General features: G+C 49.1%; 1 protein-coding gene across 1 annotated transcript; it reads right to left on the bottom strand.

Annotated features, from left to right (window-relative positions):
• Window positions 1–2245: 2245 nt before the first annotated feature.
• On the bottom strand, window positions 2246–11087 carry THEM6 (thioesterase superfamily member 6). Its single transcript, XM_020994980.2, has 2 exons — window positions 10035–11087; window positions 2246–3852 (listed from the first exon to the last, which is right to left on the bottom strand). The coding sequence occupies exons 1-2, from the start codon at window positions 10887–10889 to the stop codon at window positions 3742–3744; spliced, it is 966 nt and encodes a 321-aa protein (XP_020850639.1). The 5' UTR covers window positions 10890–11087; the 3' UTR covers window positions 2246–3741.
• Window positions 11088–13777: the final 2690 nt, after the last annotated feature.

Here is a 13777-nt window from a genome sequence, read left to right as displayed (position 1 = left end):
GGGTAAATGACACGTGGGAGGACACACTCTCCCTGAAGGTCTTCTGGCCCACCATGCTTACAAGACAACTCCCCGGCCACCATTTCTAATCATTCTGGACTGAGTCCCTTTGCTGGCACCCAGTGTTGCCTGACTGGGTTCCACGTCTGCCTTATGAAGGGACTGGAGTTCTGGGGTCTTGGAGCTACCCACCTGCTAATCTCAAAAAATGCACAGAGATGCCTATGGCATGTTGCTTAGTCAGATTCACAGACACACCTATGCCACAATGAAGATGAGCAGGTGTGTGCCAAGGTGGGATGCCAAGGCTTTCTAGCACTGTCAGAAGCCAGGAGTGCTAGGCTCGGGGGCCAGGATGGCCAATCCCAGCTCAGAATCATGGGGGAGTGGGGGTGGGGAGGTCCAAGTGAAACTTCTGCCAGAGCACCCGATCAATCACATCTTAAGAACTTGCTTTAAAAGCCACAAAGAGCTCAAAAGAAGGGTGTTGTTTTTGTTTTCAAAACCACCAACTATGTCTTACTCTCCTTACTCTCATTTCAATTACATTTTAAGGTTTACAGTGTGGTGGGTGGATTTGATAGTCCCTTCTAGATCTAAATATATGGAACTATGACTCCCATTTGACAGATGAGATAACTGAGGACCAAAGGAAGGAAATAAATCCCTCCCCTGGCCCCAAAGCTATCAGCACACAGCATGGTAAGGGATCAAACTTAGGTCCTCTGCTTTCCAAATTTCACAATATACTGACCCATGTGATGTTATGGGTCTACAAAGCCTTTCCCTCACAAACCCCTGGTAGGACAGAGTAATATACGCGTTCGCATTACACAGATACAGGAACAATGACTTCCTAGGGTCATGCGGCTGGTCACTTTCAAGGCTGGGACTTGAATTCAGTTGACCCAGACACTCATCACTCATAGGTTTGATGGGGGGCTCGGGAAGCCAGGGGGTAGGACGACTCAGAGATTATCTGGCACCTACTTTATATATGCACAGGCAGAAAAGACTAGCCACAGTACCCAGGATTCAGAAGTAATGTGCCTCAATCAGTGCAATGTATGTTTCGTATGGGGTCCAGGAAACAGTCCTGGGGAATGGCAGTTTACCCATTCCTGGCTCACACACTCCTCAAACACATCCTGTCCTCTCACGCCTCCATACTTTTTATCAGGCCAGGCCTACAATGACCTCCTTGTCTTACCCCCTTCGTGCAGACATTCCTTGATTTTGGTCTAGATCTGTGATTTCATGTTTGGGAACTCCTATGGGAAACTTCCTCCATGATACGTAACTGGTAACTCATCTGTAGCCTTATGGAGTAACCTGGGGCTGTGGCTTGGCCCTGGTGATCCAGGTAGTGCCCTACAGGGGCAGAATTTGAACTCTGCTCTTACAGGCTCCAAGGCTGGCTCTCTGTCCACTATACCACACTAACTCTCACTGCATTCCAAATACTTCCTCAAGTCGCACCTCCTCGGGGGAGCCTTCTCTGATACCTCTACCATTAATGCCTTTCCCTCTCAGATCTCATGCAACACTTTGTCCCTTTGCTGCATTTATGTAATATGATGAATGAAAATTACCTGTGTGGGTGTCATCTTCCCACACTGGGATCCCCAAGAGGCCAAGGACAACCTTAGTGATCTCTCCCAGACCTAAGCACAGCATAGTGTAGTGAGGATTCTAGCAGAGGGTTCAACTGAACTGAAAAAAATCTGCTCCGATTTACCATGAGTTCAAGGGCCTGATTCAAAGCCAATGTGCCTAAGGATGGATTCCCAGGCAGTGCATTTGCCTCGAGGCAATTTCTAATAAGGATTTGCCAGATTCCCAGCATTTCTTGTGGAGCAGGAAGGTGTCAGGAAACATTTTTGCTTCCCTAAGGTAACAGCCTTTCTGCATGGATCACTAAGCCACTTACCCCCTGTGCACACACTTGCAACAGGTGCTGAATATTCTCTGAATGCCCCACCCCCTGTGTGACCCTCAGAAGTCACTTCATGGCTCTGAAGCTGTTCTTTCATCAGCAAAGTGGAAACATTTATATTACCTTTATCATAGAAAGGATTTTGAGCAAAGAGTTTCGCAAACCTTCAAGAATTATTGAAATGTGAGAACAGCAGATGAAAATATCTCCCTCTCTTTGGAACGGCCAGGACTTTGACTGCATGAATGTGTTTTTAAGGACCAGAAACAAGGAGACGCCAAGAATGAAGAGACCATAGGCTCCTAAGGATATTTTGTTTTAAAATCTTTTTAATATCTCTCTCTTAAGTAAAACAAAAAGACTGCAGCTTTTCTGAGACAGGGGATGAGAATGGCTGGGGTAACCGAGGAGAAAGAGAGCTTGAGACCTGTGGTCCCTGGGGCACCTGTTGGGGCAGCCACAGGAGAAAGAGTTTGGGACTTAGAGTCTCTGGGGCACCTGTTGGGGCAGCCACAGGAGAGAGCTTGGGACCTGTGGTACCTGTGGCACCTGTTGGGGCAGCCACAAGGCAAGCAGAGGCTGCAGTGGTGGAGGGTAGGCCTGGACGACAGAGGGGAGTATGGCTCTACGTGGGCCCTCAGGTCCCCACTTCTTGTTAGAAAAGCAAGAGACTGGGCTTCCCCTGCCTGGCTGGGCCTGCCCTCTCCCAGTTTTGGCTGACCACATGCCAGCATCAGCTCCTTGGGAGGAAGAGACAGAAATGTACAGGCCTTGACACAGATCTGGTATGGTGGATTAAATATAGTCTCATCCATAAAGTGCTTATTGGAGGGGAACCTGTGTAGGAGAGAGACCTGGTCACTACATTCAGGTGTCTGAGGGATGGGCAAGGTGGGGTGGCTGGCCACCAATCTCTCTTCTTCCCCTGCTCCTCGCAAAGAGGCCCACACAGCAGTTCTGGACCCCCACTCAGGGTAGAGAGAGCAAAAAGACTCTTGTCTTGTTGGAAAAGTCAACTTCGTGGGAGTCTGGGGTGGGAAGGGGCTTTAGGAGCATTCCAGCATGCTCTTCTCAGCATGGTGTGGGACAAAGGGGCACTAATTGATCGCTCTACTACTCACTCCCTGCATAACCTTTATAGGAGTCATTTCCCTTCTCTGGACCTCAGTTTCCCCCTCTGTAAGGCCAGTTGGATTAGACTATCTCTAAGGTCAGTTCCAGCCCCAAATCCTCTAAATCCTATGAAAAAGGAGACAGAGGCCCAGAGAGAGGAAAGGACTCTCCTAGGTCATATAGTGAGATCATGAAAGAGCTGAGATTCGAACCCAAGGCTCTTTCCACCACCCCAAGTTAGTCAGTAAAGGGGCTTTCCAGGCAGATTGTTCACTTGAAGAGTAAAGCCCCATGGGAGGCATAAATAGTAAAATCAAGGAAAGAAGGCATAGGAAGAGAAACAGAAAAGAGCCCAGGACTGGGAATTGAGAGGCGCAGGGGCCAGAGGCTCTGCTAGCGACTTGCTGTCAAGCTGGCCAAGCTGCTTTTGTACTCTGGGCCTCAGTTTCCATTTCTGTAATATAGGAATGACAGCCCCTGCCTGACCTTTCCTTTCCCCTCAGTTCACCCAATCTGGCCCTGCCCAGGTAGGGGGTCAGACAGAAGCCTCCCTGACCTCCTCCCATCCCTTCCCTGAGAATCCCAGCCCCAGTGGACAAGTGCAAATGTGTAGAAAATAAATTAATAAGTGACAGGGGCCCTGGCGTTCCTTCCTCAAGAAGAGGGACGGGGAAAGGGCAGGGGCCGGCCTGTTACTGATCCTTGGTGCTGCTGAGGCCAGATTCCGCCCGGAGTTTCTGGCTGCTGGCTTCGTTGTAGTTAATCCAGTGCTGCAGATCCTCGGGGAGCTCGGGGGACTCCACCTGTGGGGGACAAGCAGACAGGTGAGGGCCAAAATGGGTCCTGGCAGTGGCCTCCCAGTCCTGGCTTCTGATCCACAAGGGCCCCTCGACTTCTAGCTCTGCCGCTAAGAAGCTCCTGCTGACTGCCTTGGCCTGCGGTCCATGCCAGGGTGGGGCCAGGGTTCTGTCCCTGACTTCTGAGTGACAATGACTGCCCAGGTCCAGCAGCACCGGGAACCTCCTTCAGAATTCCAGAAGGACCACTTACTACCTATCACTGGGTACATCAGATCTTTACTACCCTAACATTGGGCAAATGACTTCTTCTTCTGGGGCCTCCTCTGTAAAATGAGGGGTGGGGATAAGCCTAGACCAGGAGTTAATGGACAGATTTCAGGGGGTCCATGACCTTTTAAAAAAACAATAACTTTTAATATAAATGGTCTCCTTTATAATCTTATGTAATTTATTTTATGCATTTAAAGCATTAATCTGAGATGTCCATAGGCTTCACCAGATTGCCAAAGGGATCCAGGACAATAAAAAAAAAAAGGTTAAAAAACCCCGGGTCTCAATCAGGGCTGGGGAACCTGCGGCCTTGAGGCCATATGTGGCCCTCTAGGCCCTCAAGTTCTGCCCTTTGACTGGATCCAAACTTCACAGAACTTCTGATTTGGATTCAGTCAAAGGGCTGCACTTGAGGACCTAGACGGCCGAGGCAGCAGGTTCCACCCCTGGTCTAGATAATCTCTAAAAAGTTCCTTCCAGTTCTAGAACCAATGAGCCAATGCAGATCAGAGCACCTCCCTGTCTCCGACACACACCAAGCTCATTCTTGCCTCCACATGCAGTTAGGACTGTTCTCTGCCTTGACCTGGAATGAACTCCCCACATCCCACCCACTCTCTTCCAGGCCAATGTCTTCAGGGAACTATTCCCTGGTTACCCCTGTTCATGGCCTTCCCTCTGCGCCAGATCCAAAAACATTTGGATGCATTCATCTGATCAAACTGTACAGCGGCTGGCACGCTACAGGTAGACAACCTGGTCTGGTCCAGCTGACGCTATCAGACCCTAGAGGTCAGCTTACTGCACTTCTTCCTTCCATAAATGTTTAGACCGATCTTACAGTTGAGAAAACTGAGGCAGGAAGCAGTTAAAAGCCTCACCCAGGGGTCACACAGCTAGTGTCTGAAGCCAGATCCTTCCTGACTCCAGACCCAGGGCTCTACCCATTGCACCAGAGGTCACAGGGGTCCAGGTGCGCTTGGATCAGACGGGGTGAATGCAATGAGAAGCACACTACGTTCTGAATCAGAAGACTTGGGTTCAAAGCCCATCTGTGACCTTGGGCAAGACGCCTAGCTGCTGTGAGCTCCACTCAGTTTACCCCACTATAAAATGAGGGAGTTAGATTAGATGAACTCTGTTATACGTGAGGGATTCTTAAGCTTTTTTCGCGACATGGACCTCTTTGGCCATCTGGTGAAATCTATGGTTCCCTTCTCAGAAGAATGTTTTTCAATGCATAAAATAAAATACAAAGGATTACAATCAATCAGTAAACATTTATCAATCACTTACTAGGTGGCAGGCACAAAGGAAACTAGTAATATTGAAATATAGTTATTAAAATACCTCCTCAAATCCAGGTTCACAAGCCCTGCCACGCCAAGCACCAGACTCAATGATCTCCATCTGGCTGCTGGACAAGCCTCACCTTGCCCCCGAGGGGCCTGGATCACAGCACTCCCATAGTCCCCTCAGGACAGATGACAGATGTCTACCACCAGTCTCTCTGTATGCTGCACAAAATGCCAGCCTCCACTGCCTGAAACTGCTCTTGGCGAGTCCTTCCCCACTCCAAAACCTTGAGATTCCTATAGATACTGCTCCCAGTACCCCAAAACACGTAGCTGAAAGCCCTCAAGCTAGTGTTCCAGGCCCCAAACTCATGTTTGTGGAAGCGTCCTCTTGATCCCAGCCAAACTCGTCTACACACACCCAAGGCTTCCTTTTCCTCCAAACCTGAAGTTCCTGCTCCTCGTTCCAGGGCCAGATCAAGTGTCCAGGGGGAGTCTTCTCCCCTGTCTGGAGGCTACATCTGAACTCAGGTCTTCCTGTGTCTCCTATTAGAATTCTCCCCACCCCCACCCTTTTCTAAGGTCACTAAGGAGCCTCATTTAGGTGCTAGAGTAGACGTGGAAATGATGATTAAACACAATTCATAGCCTATGGTGTTTTAAAGTTTACAAAGCAGTTTCCTCCTCATAACTGCCCAAGACAGGTCATTCAAGCATTACCATCCCTCATTTTACAGAGGAAGAAACAGGCTTCCAGATGAAAATGGCTTGCACTGAAGGTCCATGAACTTGAATGCAAATATAAAAGCACCTTTCTTGTCACCAACATCTAACTGAAATTTAGCATTTCCTTAAATTATTTAGGAAACATCATTCTGAGATGGGGTCCCTAGTTTTCACCAGACTTCCTAACGGGTCCAAGACCTCTTGTCTTCAATGAAGGCACTGATGGATGGCATGGTCAACAGTGCAGATGACACAAAGTCTAGGAGGTATGACAGCTCACAGGTTGGATAACCCGGCCAAGGTCTGAAAAGATCCTGATAAGCCAGGATTCCTTTTGATTAGGATGAGATTCAACATGGACAAATGAAAAGTGTCACACTCAGGCCCAAAAAATTAACTGGAGAACAGAATGAGTGAGACAGCCACATTTACATGAAAAGGAATTGGGGTTTGGTGCCTGCAAGGTTAATATGAATCAGAAGCATGACATGGGAGCTAAAAAGGTTAACTAGGCTCTCTCTCTGGGTGCACTGAGAGGTACAGAGAAGCCACAAGAACAGAGGCCATAGCAAGCACCACGGTTTTTGGCCCAGGTTAGACCATAGAAGGAGTACTGAGTTCAATCCTGGGTGCCTCTTTTTCAGATGAAGGATCTTTTAAGGTATCCAAGAGGTAACCAAGAGGCTGAGATAACCACAGACAGGGTCACAGGAGGAGGAGCTGATCTGAGGATGTTTAGCCTCGGAAGGAGAAGATTTAGGGGGAATATGACAGCTATGCTCAAGTGGCTAAAGAGGTATCACATAGAAGAGTAAGACACGGTTTGCCTGACCACAGAGAGAACTAGGATCGATGAATATAAGTGGGAGAGGCCGATTTCAACATAAGGAAACACTTCCTAACACGAGAATGATCTGAAAGAGCAAAGAGCCAACTCTGATGGTAGGTAGCTAGCTAGGAGGAACAGTGAGTCTGGAGTCAGGAAGGTTTGAGTTCAAATCCAACTGCAGAAACTCACTAGCTATGTGATCCTGGGAAAGTCACTTCATCGCTGCCTGCCTCAGTTTCCTCACCTGTAAACCCAAGGTGGTTGGGGGATCAAATGAGATAATATTTGTTAAGTGTTTTGCAAATCTTAAAGCACGAGATAATAGAGCGCTATTATTATTATCTCATTTGACTTGGGACATTATAGAGGAACTTTATGCCCAGTTCTGGGTTGGACTAGATAACCTCTCTAAGGTCCTTCCTAATTCTGGGATTCTGGAAACTCCCTGACTTTGGGTTTGTGTCCTCCTCCCTATTCTCAGACCCTGCAGGTTAAGCTCAGAACTGCTCAGAATTACCTATTTGGCTCAAATGTCCTGAAATGCTGTCATTGCTTAAACACCAAGGAAGATTCAGGAGATCTGTGATCTACCACTTGTTATCTGGATCTCATTAAACCATTTCCTTCCCTTCTGGAGGGCTCAGTTTTCTCATCCGTAAATTGGCCCCAATCACTAATTCATCTACCTCACAGGGAAGCAATTGAAATAATATGGAGCAATGTAAGCTTTTCTGATGAATGATAATGAGGAGATGATGTGAAAGGATCCCTGGGGTTTCTTCCAGCTCTCACATTCTGCGATTACATAATCCAACCCCCTCCCTTGACAGTCTACCCCGACAGTTTTTCTGCCCTAGGTCACATGGTGAGCGAGTCCGTAGCAGGGCCAGGATTAGTGGCAAGAGCCCTGAACCCTAGGGGAGTCAGGACCCCCGGCTTCTAGTGCTGCTTTGTGACCTTGGTCAAGTCTCCCTGGAAGCCCCTGGTTTTATCTTCTAAAGTAACTCCCAGGCCTCACATTCCAAGGTCCCTTCTAGCTCTGACTTTCTATATTCTATAATAATAGTTCATAATTATATAGCCCTTTAAGGTTTGAGAAACACTTTACATATGTCATCACGTCATCCTAACAACCAAGTAAAGAATTATATAAATGTAAATATATATGTAAATAATTATACATATCATATATTATAATTATATGTAATTCAATATAGAGATGGGGCACAGAGGGGTTTGGTAACTTGCCAATTGTCACAGAAGACGCAAATTCAGAAGTGAGATGTAATCAATAATAATAACTCACATTTGAACCCAAGTCTCCTTTGACACCAAGTCTATGGCATTTGCCACCATGCCATCCCACCAAAAAGCTTTCCCCAATCCCTTCAGTAGTTAGGGCTCCCTCCCTCCTCAAACTAACTTCTAGTCTCTTACCTGAATGTATTCAGTAATCCCCCCCCCCAGCTGAGTACAAGTGCTTTGAGGGCCGAATCCTTTGCACTTTGTATTTCTCACTGACTTGCACAAGGCCTTAAACATAGCAGGTTATTAATTACAAGCATTCTGTATTCTAAGGCCATGCTGGAATTCCATGTTCCAAAGTCTAGACTTTATTCCATTACATTTAACCGACATGGATGTGGCTGTAGTCCAGGAAGATTATGCGGGACAAGGCAAGAAGCTGCTAGAATTAATAGAAAACTCTACAGACAAATGGCCCTCCCTGCTCTGGCATTCTACATTCCAAGGGCCTTTCCAGAATTGACATTCTTCATTCATTCTACATTCCAAAAGGCTTCTCAGCAACCAGAATGTCAAGTTCTATGTTCTGCCATTCTGTGTTCTAAAGTCCCTCCCAGCTCTGACTTTCCATATTTTAAGTTCCTACCCAGCTCTGATAATGTGTTCTAAAGTCCCTCCCACCTCTGGCATTCTGTGTTCTAAGATACCTCCTAGCTCTGACTTTCTATATTCTGAGTTCCTACCCAGCTCTGATACTCTATTCTAACGTCCCTCCCAACTCTGACATTCTATGTTCTAAGTTCCCTTCCAGCTCTGACATTCTGTGTTCTAAGGTCCCTCCTAGCTCTGACTTTCTATATTCTGAGTTTCTACTCTGACCTCCTAGCTCTGACATTCTGTATTCTAAGGTTTCCCCACCCACCCCCATGCCCCAGTTCTGATTTTCTATATTCTAAGTTTCTACCCAGCTCTGATACTGTGTTCTAAGGTCCCTCCCAGCTCTGACATTCTGTGTTCTAAGGTCCCTTCCAGCTCTGACATTCTGTTTTATATTCTAAAGGAGCTCCCAGCCCTAACATTTTATGATCATAGGCCATGTAAATTAAGATGAAAATTAGATGGTGGTGATGGGGAGAACTGGTAGGGACAGAGAGTAGAAGAGGCAGAGGATTGAGCAAAGGGAACAAGAGACACTGAGTTAGCAGGTGAGAAGGGAGAAGACGGAAGACATCAGTTGGGGTACAATAGAACCAGAGGGCCCAAAAAAACATTTACTAGAGGGTTTGCCCTGGACTATTAGGAGATGGCAGGGGGGCACAGGAGACTGGAGGCGGAGGGATGCAGGAGGCAAACGAGGCACGATGCCTGACTGTGTATAGGATCGAGGCCGCTGGGGGTACAATGCAGGTCATGCATGGGGAGCTAGGGGTGCGGAATAATTGGTGCAGACAGGGATGTATGCTCTGGGGATGCCATTCAGGGGGCACCGGGAAGGGTCAGTTAGAAGGGGATGTTGGCACATGCGGGGATGCCATCCGAAGGAGTTCTAGGGGGAAGATGTTGCATGCAGGGATATCTGCTTGGGGGATGCCATGAGGGACTTTGGTGGGGATTAGAAGGAGGGAGTTGGTGCAAGTAGAGATCCCATGGGGGGGGAGCTCTAGAGGGTGGGGGAAGGTGTTGGTACATGCAGGAATGTCTTCTCGGAGGATGCCATCCAAGAGAAGCTCTCTTGGGGAGGGGGGCGTTGCACATTCAGGAATGCCAGGGAGGGTAGTCGGCTGAGGGTCCGGACCAGCGGGGAGTAAGGGCTCGCTCACCCGCCTCTTGCACAGGTACTGCACCACCTGGTCGGGTGTGGTGCCCAGCACGTGCTGGCGGAAGAGAAGCAGCGCGCACACGAAGCCGTCGCGGCCACTGATGAAGCGGGACTCCAGGTAGAAGGCGCGGCTGTCCCAGCCGAGCAGGCGGGTACGCACCTCGAAGGGCTCCAGCAGGCGCAGCGAGCGGCGGTAGCGCGCGCAGGAGGCGGCCAGCACCGCGTGCGCCCCGAGCGCGCGCAGGGCCCCGAGCACCCCGCAGCGTGCCAGATGCGCGGCGCGCGCCACGTCCGCCTCGCGCAGGTAGCGCGCGTTATTCATGTGCCGCAGCAGGTCCAGGTCGGAGGGCAGCACGCGGCCGGCGTAGCTCTGCTCAGCCAGCAGGTCGCGCACGGGCGGCTGCAGCAGGCGGGCGCGTAGCACAGCCAGCGGTACGCGCACCAGGTACCAACCGTCCAGCAGGGAGAAGTAGGCGGCCGCCAGCCCCAGCGCCACCAGCAGCCACAGCATCCCGGCGGCGGCAGCAGGCGGGGACGGATCGGAAGGCTGGCGGACAGCGAGAGAGCGAGCGCACGCCGGATGCGAGGGCCCCCCCGCGGCCTGGGGACCGGGAGAGAGACCGGGAGAGAGAGAGACAGACACTGAGCGAATGCAGCGCATGGGAGAAACCACCCGCGGAAGCCGGGCGAGGGGGGAAAGCGCGAGGCTGGGCGGCCCCCGCAACGTGGCTCCGCCCTTCCTCACGCTCTCCCCCCCCACCCCTCCCAGTCGTGGTTCGTTCCGCCTCCGGGTCCAGCCGCGCCGGCTTTCCCTTTTTCCCCCCGGTCCTCTGGGGTCATTAGCCCGGAGTGTCATCCCCTCCAGATTCCCACTCAACGCGGTGAGAGCTACGGCGCCACCTGCCGGCCGAGTCCCGGAACTTCAGTCCCTCACAGGCAGATGATTCTCCCGGATATTCCAAGCCTCTCTTGGATGTGCAAGTCAGGAGCTGCTGCTGCAGGCTGAGGCCCTGGCCAGCTGGTCCAGCGTGCCCAGCGCGCGAGCTCGCCATCCCCCGTCCCCCTCAGGAGAATGCAGCAGTCCAGAAGCCAGGCCCCTCTCCAGAATGGATAATACGTTTCAGGGCGGGGTCATACCACTCCGGGAGTGGGGTGGGGGGAATGTTGCCTTTGCCCTAGGGAGGGTGACAAGGTGATGTGCTACGTGCGTTAGATTCAGTGTCAGAAAATTCATAGATTTCGTAGGCAGCAAGGTGATGCAGTGGATAGAACGCTGAGCTTGGAGTCAGGAAGACCTGAATTCGAATCCTGCCCCAGATGCCTACTAGCTGTGTGACCCTGGGCCAATCTCAACCTCAGTTATTTTCTCTGCAAAAGGGATAAATAGGAGTGAAAGAATACAATAACAGCACCTCAGGGGATTGTTGTAAGGCTGACTATGTAAATTTAGCTATATATCATCATCATCATCATCATCATCATCATCATCATTACTGAAAGGAGATTTGGAGCTCCTCTAATCTACTTTTGCTAGTTAATGCCGAAGCTAGGGCTCCTAGTACAATGATTATCTAATTAGTCTCCTAATAAACTCCTTGACTTCTGGCAACTCATTTCCCTTTCCTGGGCCTCACTTTTTCTTCTCTGTAAAATGATGGGCTGGAGCAGAGGTCCTTAACCTGGGGCTCATAGACACTCTCTAATAATAATAGTAATAGACACTCTCTAATAATTAATAATAATAATGATGATGATGGATTTCAAAGTGTCTGTCAACTAGAATGGGGGAAAATGACATCTTTATTTTTAATTATTCTTTACTTGAAATCTAGCATTTCCTTCAAATATGAATGTAAGCAGAAACCCATAGTAGTCTGCACCAGACTGCCAAAGGGGTCCATGGCACAAAAAAGGGTTAAGAACTGGACTGGAGAATCTTTAAAGTCCCACAATACAGCTCTAAATCCTATAACCCTCCTTTTTCTCCATGGCAAGGAAGGGGACTTGGAGTCAGAAAGACCTAGGTTTAGATATGGCCACAGACACTTTCTGACCCACTGACCTTGACCAAATCACTCAGCCAGCTGCTCAAAGCCTCAGTTGTCTTATATGTGAAGTAGTTATAAAATAATGCCTACTACCCAGAGTTTTTGGGACAGACAAGTAGGGTAGATACCTACCGAGTACAAATAGGGTGGGTGTCACCTGGCTGGGTACCCACTGAGTTGCACAAGTCTGGGCAGCAGGAGGTCTATGGGTGCTTCTGGCCAATGCTGTCAGGGTTTGAGGCTTGACAGCTGGCCTCACAGGACTTGGTAAAGCTGATGTTGCCTGTGAAGGGATAGCCTGTGGGGAAGATGGGGGAGGAAGGAGGGTGATGCAAAGTCAGGGTTGAGTAAGAAAATTTTCCCAATATGGGCCCTCTTTCTCCAGTTCCATTTTACTGTTGATGGTACTGCTACCCTCCTAGTGACCCAGACTCAAAACCTCAGCATCTCCTCACTCTCCCTCATCCCACATAATCCAACCCAAATCTTGTCCATTTTACCTTCAGAACATCTCATGTTTATGTTTTCTTCTCTCCATTTACACAACTACCACCCTGGTGCAAGCCCTGACCACCTCTTGCCTGGACTATTCCAGTAGCCTTCTGGTTGACCTCCTTGCCTCCAGTCTCGCCCCACTCCAATCCATCCCACACTCAGATCTTCCTGCAGCATGGTTCTATGTCACCACCCTCTCCTTACTCAATAAATTTTACCAGCCCTATTGTCTCCAGGATCAAATGTAACATCCTTTGTTTGGCATTTAAAGCTCTTCCTAACCTGGCCCCTTCCTACCTCTCCAGTCTTATATATTACCCCATGCACATACTCCGTGATCTAGTCATTTGGCTTGTTCACTGTTCTTCACGTACAGATCTTTGTGTCCTGTCTCCATACCTTTGTCCTGGCTATCCCCCATTCTTGGAAATGTGCTCCCTTCCTCCTTCCCTCCCTCTGCCTCGGAGAATCTCTGACTTCCTTCAGGACTCAATTCACTTGGTCACCTTTTACAGGAGGTCTTTCCCCCATCCCCTTCAGCTGCTACAGGTTACCTTCTTCCTATCTACTCTATACTCTATTTATTTACATTAAAATGGAAGCTTCTTGAAGGAAGGGATGATGTTTTTGCCCTTTTTTGTATTACTAATGCTTCCTGGCACAGGGCACATAGTAAATGCTTAATAAATGTTCATCTTATCCATCTTATCCAACCTCATTATTTTATGAGGCCAAGAGAGGGCCAGATGTCACACAACTAGAAAATGATGAAGCTGAGGTTAGAACTAAGGTATTCTGACTTTTAAGTCCATTTCTCTCTTCAGCCATGCTCCTCTCTACCTCTCCTACATAGACCACATGTTCTATAGTTTTGGAGTCTTCCTGACTCTGGCCATGCACTCCTCCTGCCTTGTTACCAGGGAGCAAATTCTTACCTGAATCTACAGAGTGCTTTCTGGTGAGACAGGCCACGTGTCCAGGAGCGCACATGCTGATATTCTTGCATTCGGCAGTGTCCGTGGGTTGCTGGCAAGTGTAGCATCTCAGAGCCTGACCTGGCATGAGCGGAGGGAGAAGTGAAGGATCAGCTGACAGATGGCTTGGGTCTGGCCTTACCTCAGTCTTTGCATCTGAGCAGCCTTTAATGGTGTACTACAGCCTTCTCACAGCTGTTATCTTATTGAATTCCCTCACTTTCAGC

Source organism: Phascolarctos cinereus, unplaced genomic scaffold (assembly GCF_003287225.1).
Source record: "Phascolarctos cinereus isolate Bilbo 61053 unplaced genomic scaffold, phaCin_HiC Scaffold_4;HRSCAF=312, whole genome shotgun sequence".
Classification (NCBI taxonomy): Eukaryota; Metazoa; Chordata; class Mammalia; order Diprotodontia; family Phascolarctidae; genus Phascolarctos; species Phascolarctos cinereus.
This window is presented reverse-complemented; position numbering and strand designations above follow the sequence as displayed.

Coding starts and splice junctions, on each gene's coding strand:
- THEM6 (XM_020994980.2), bottom strand. CDS start 10,889: ATGACACTCCGGGCTAATGACCCCAGAGGACCGGGGGGAAAAAGGGAA. Junction 3,853..10,034: donor AGTACCTGTGCAAGAGGCGG/GTGAGCGAGCCC, acceptor TGTCCCCCACAG/GTGGAGTCCCCCGAGCTCCC.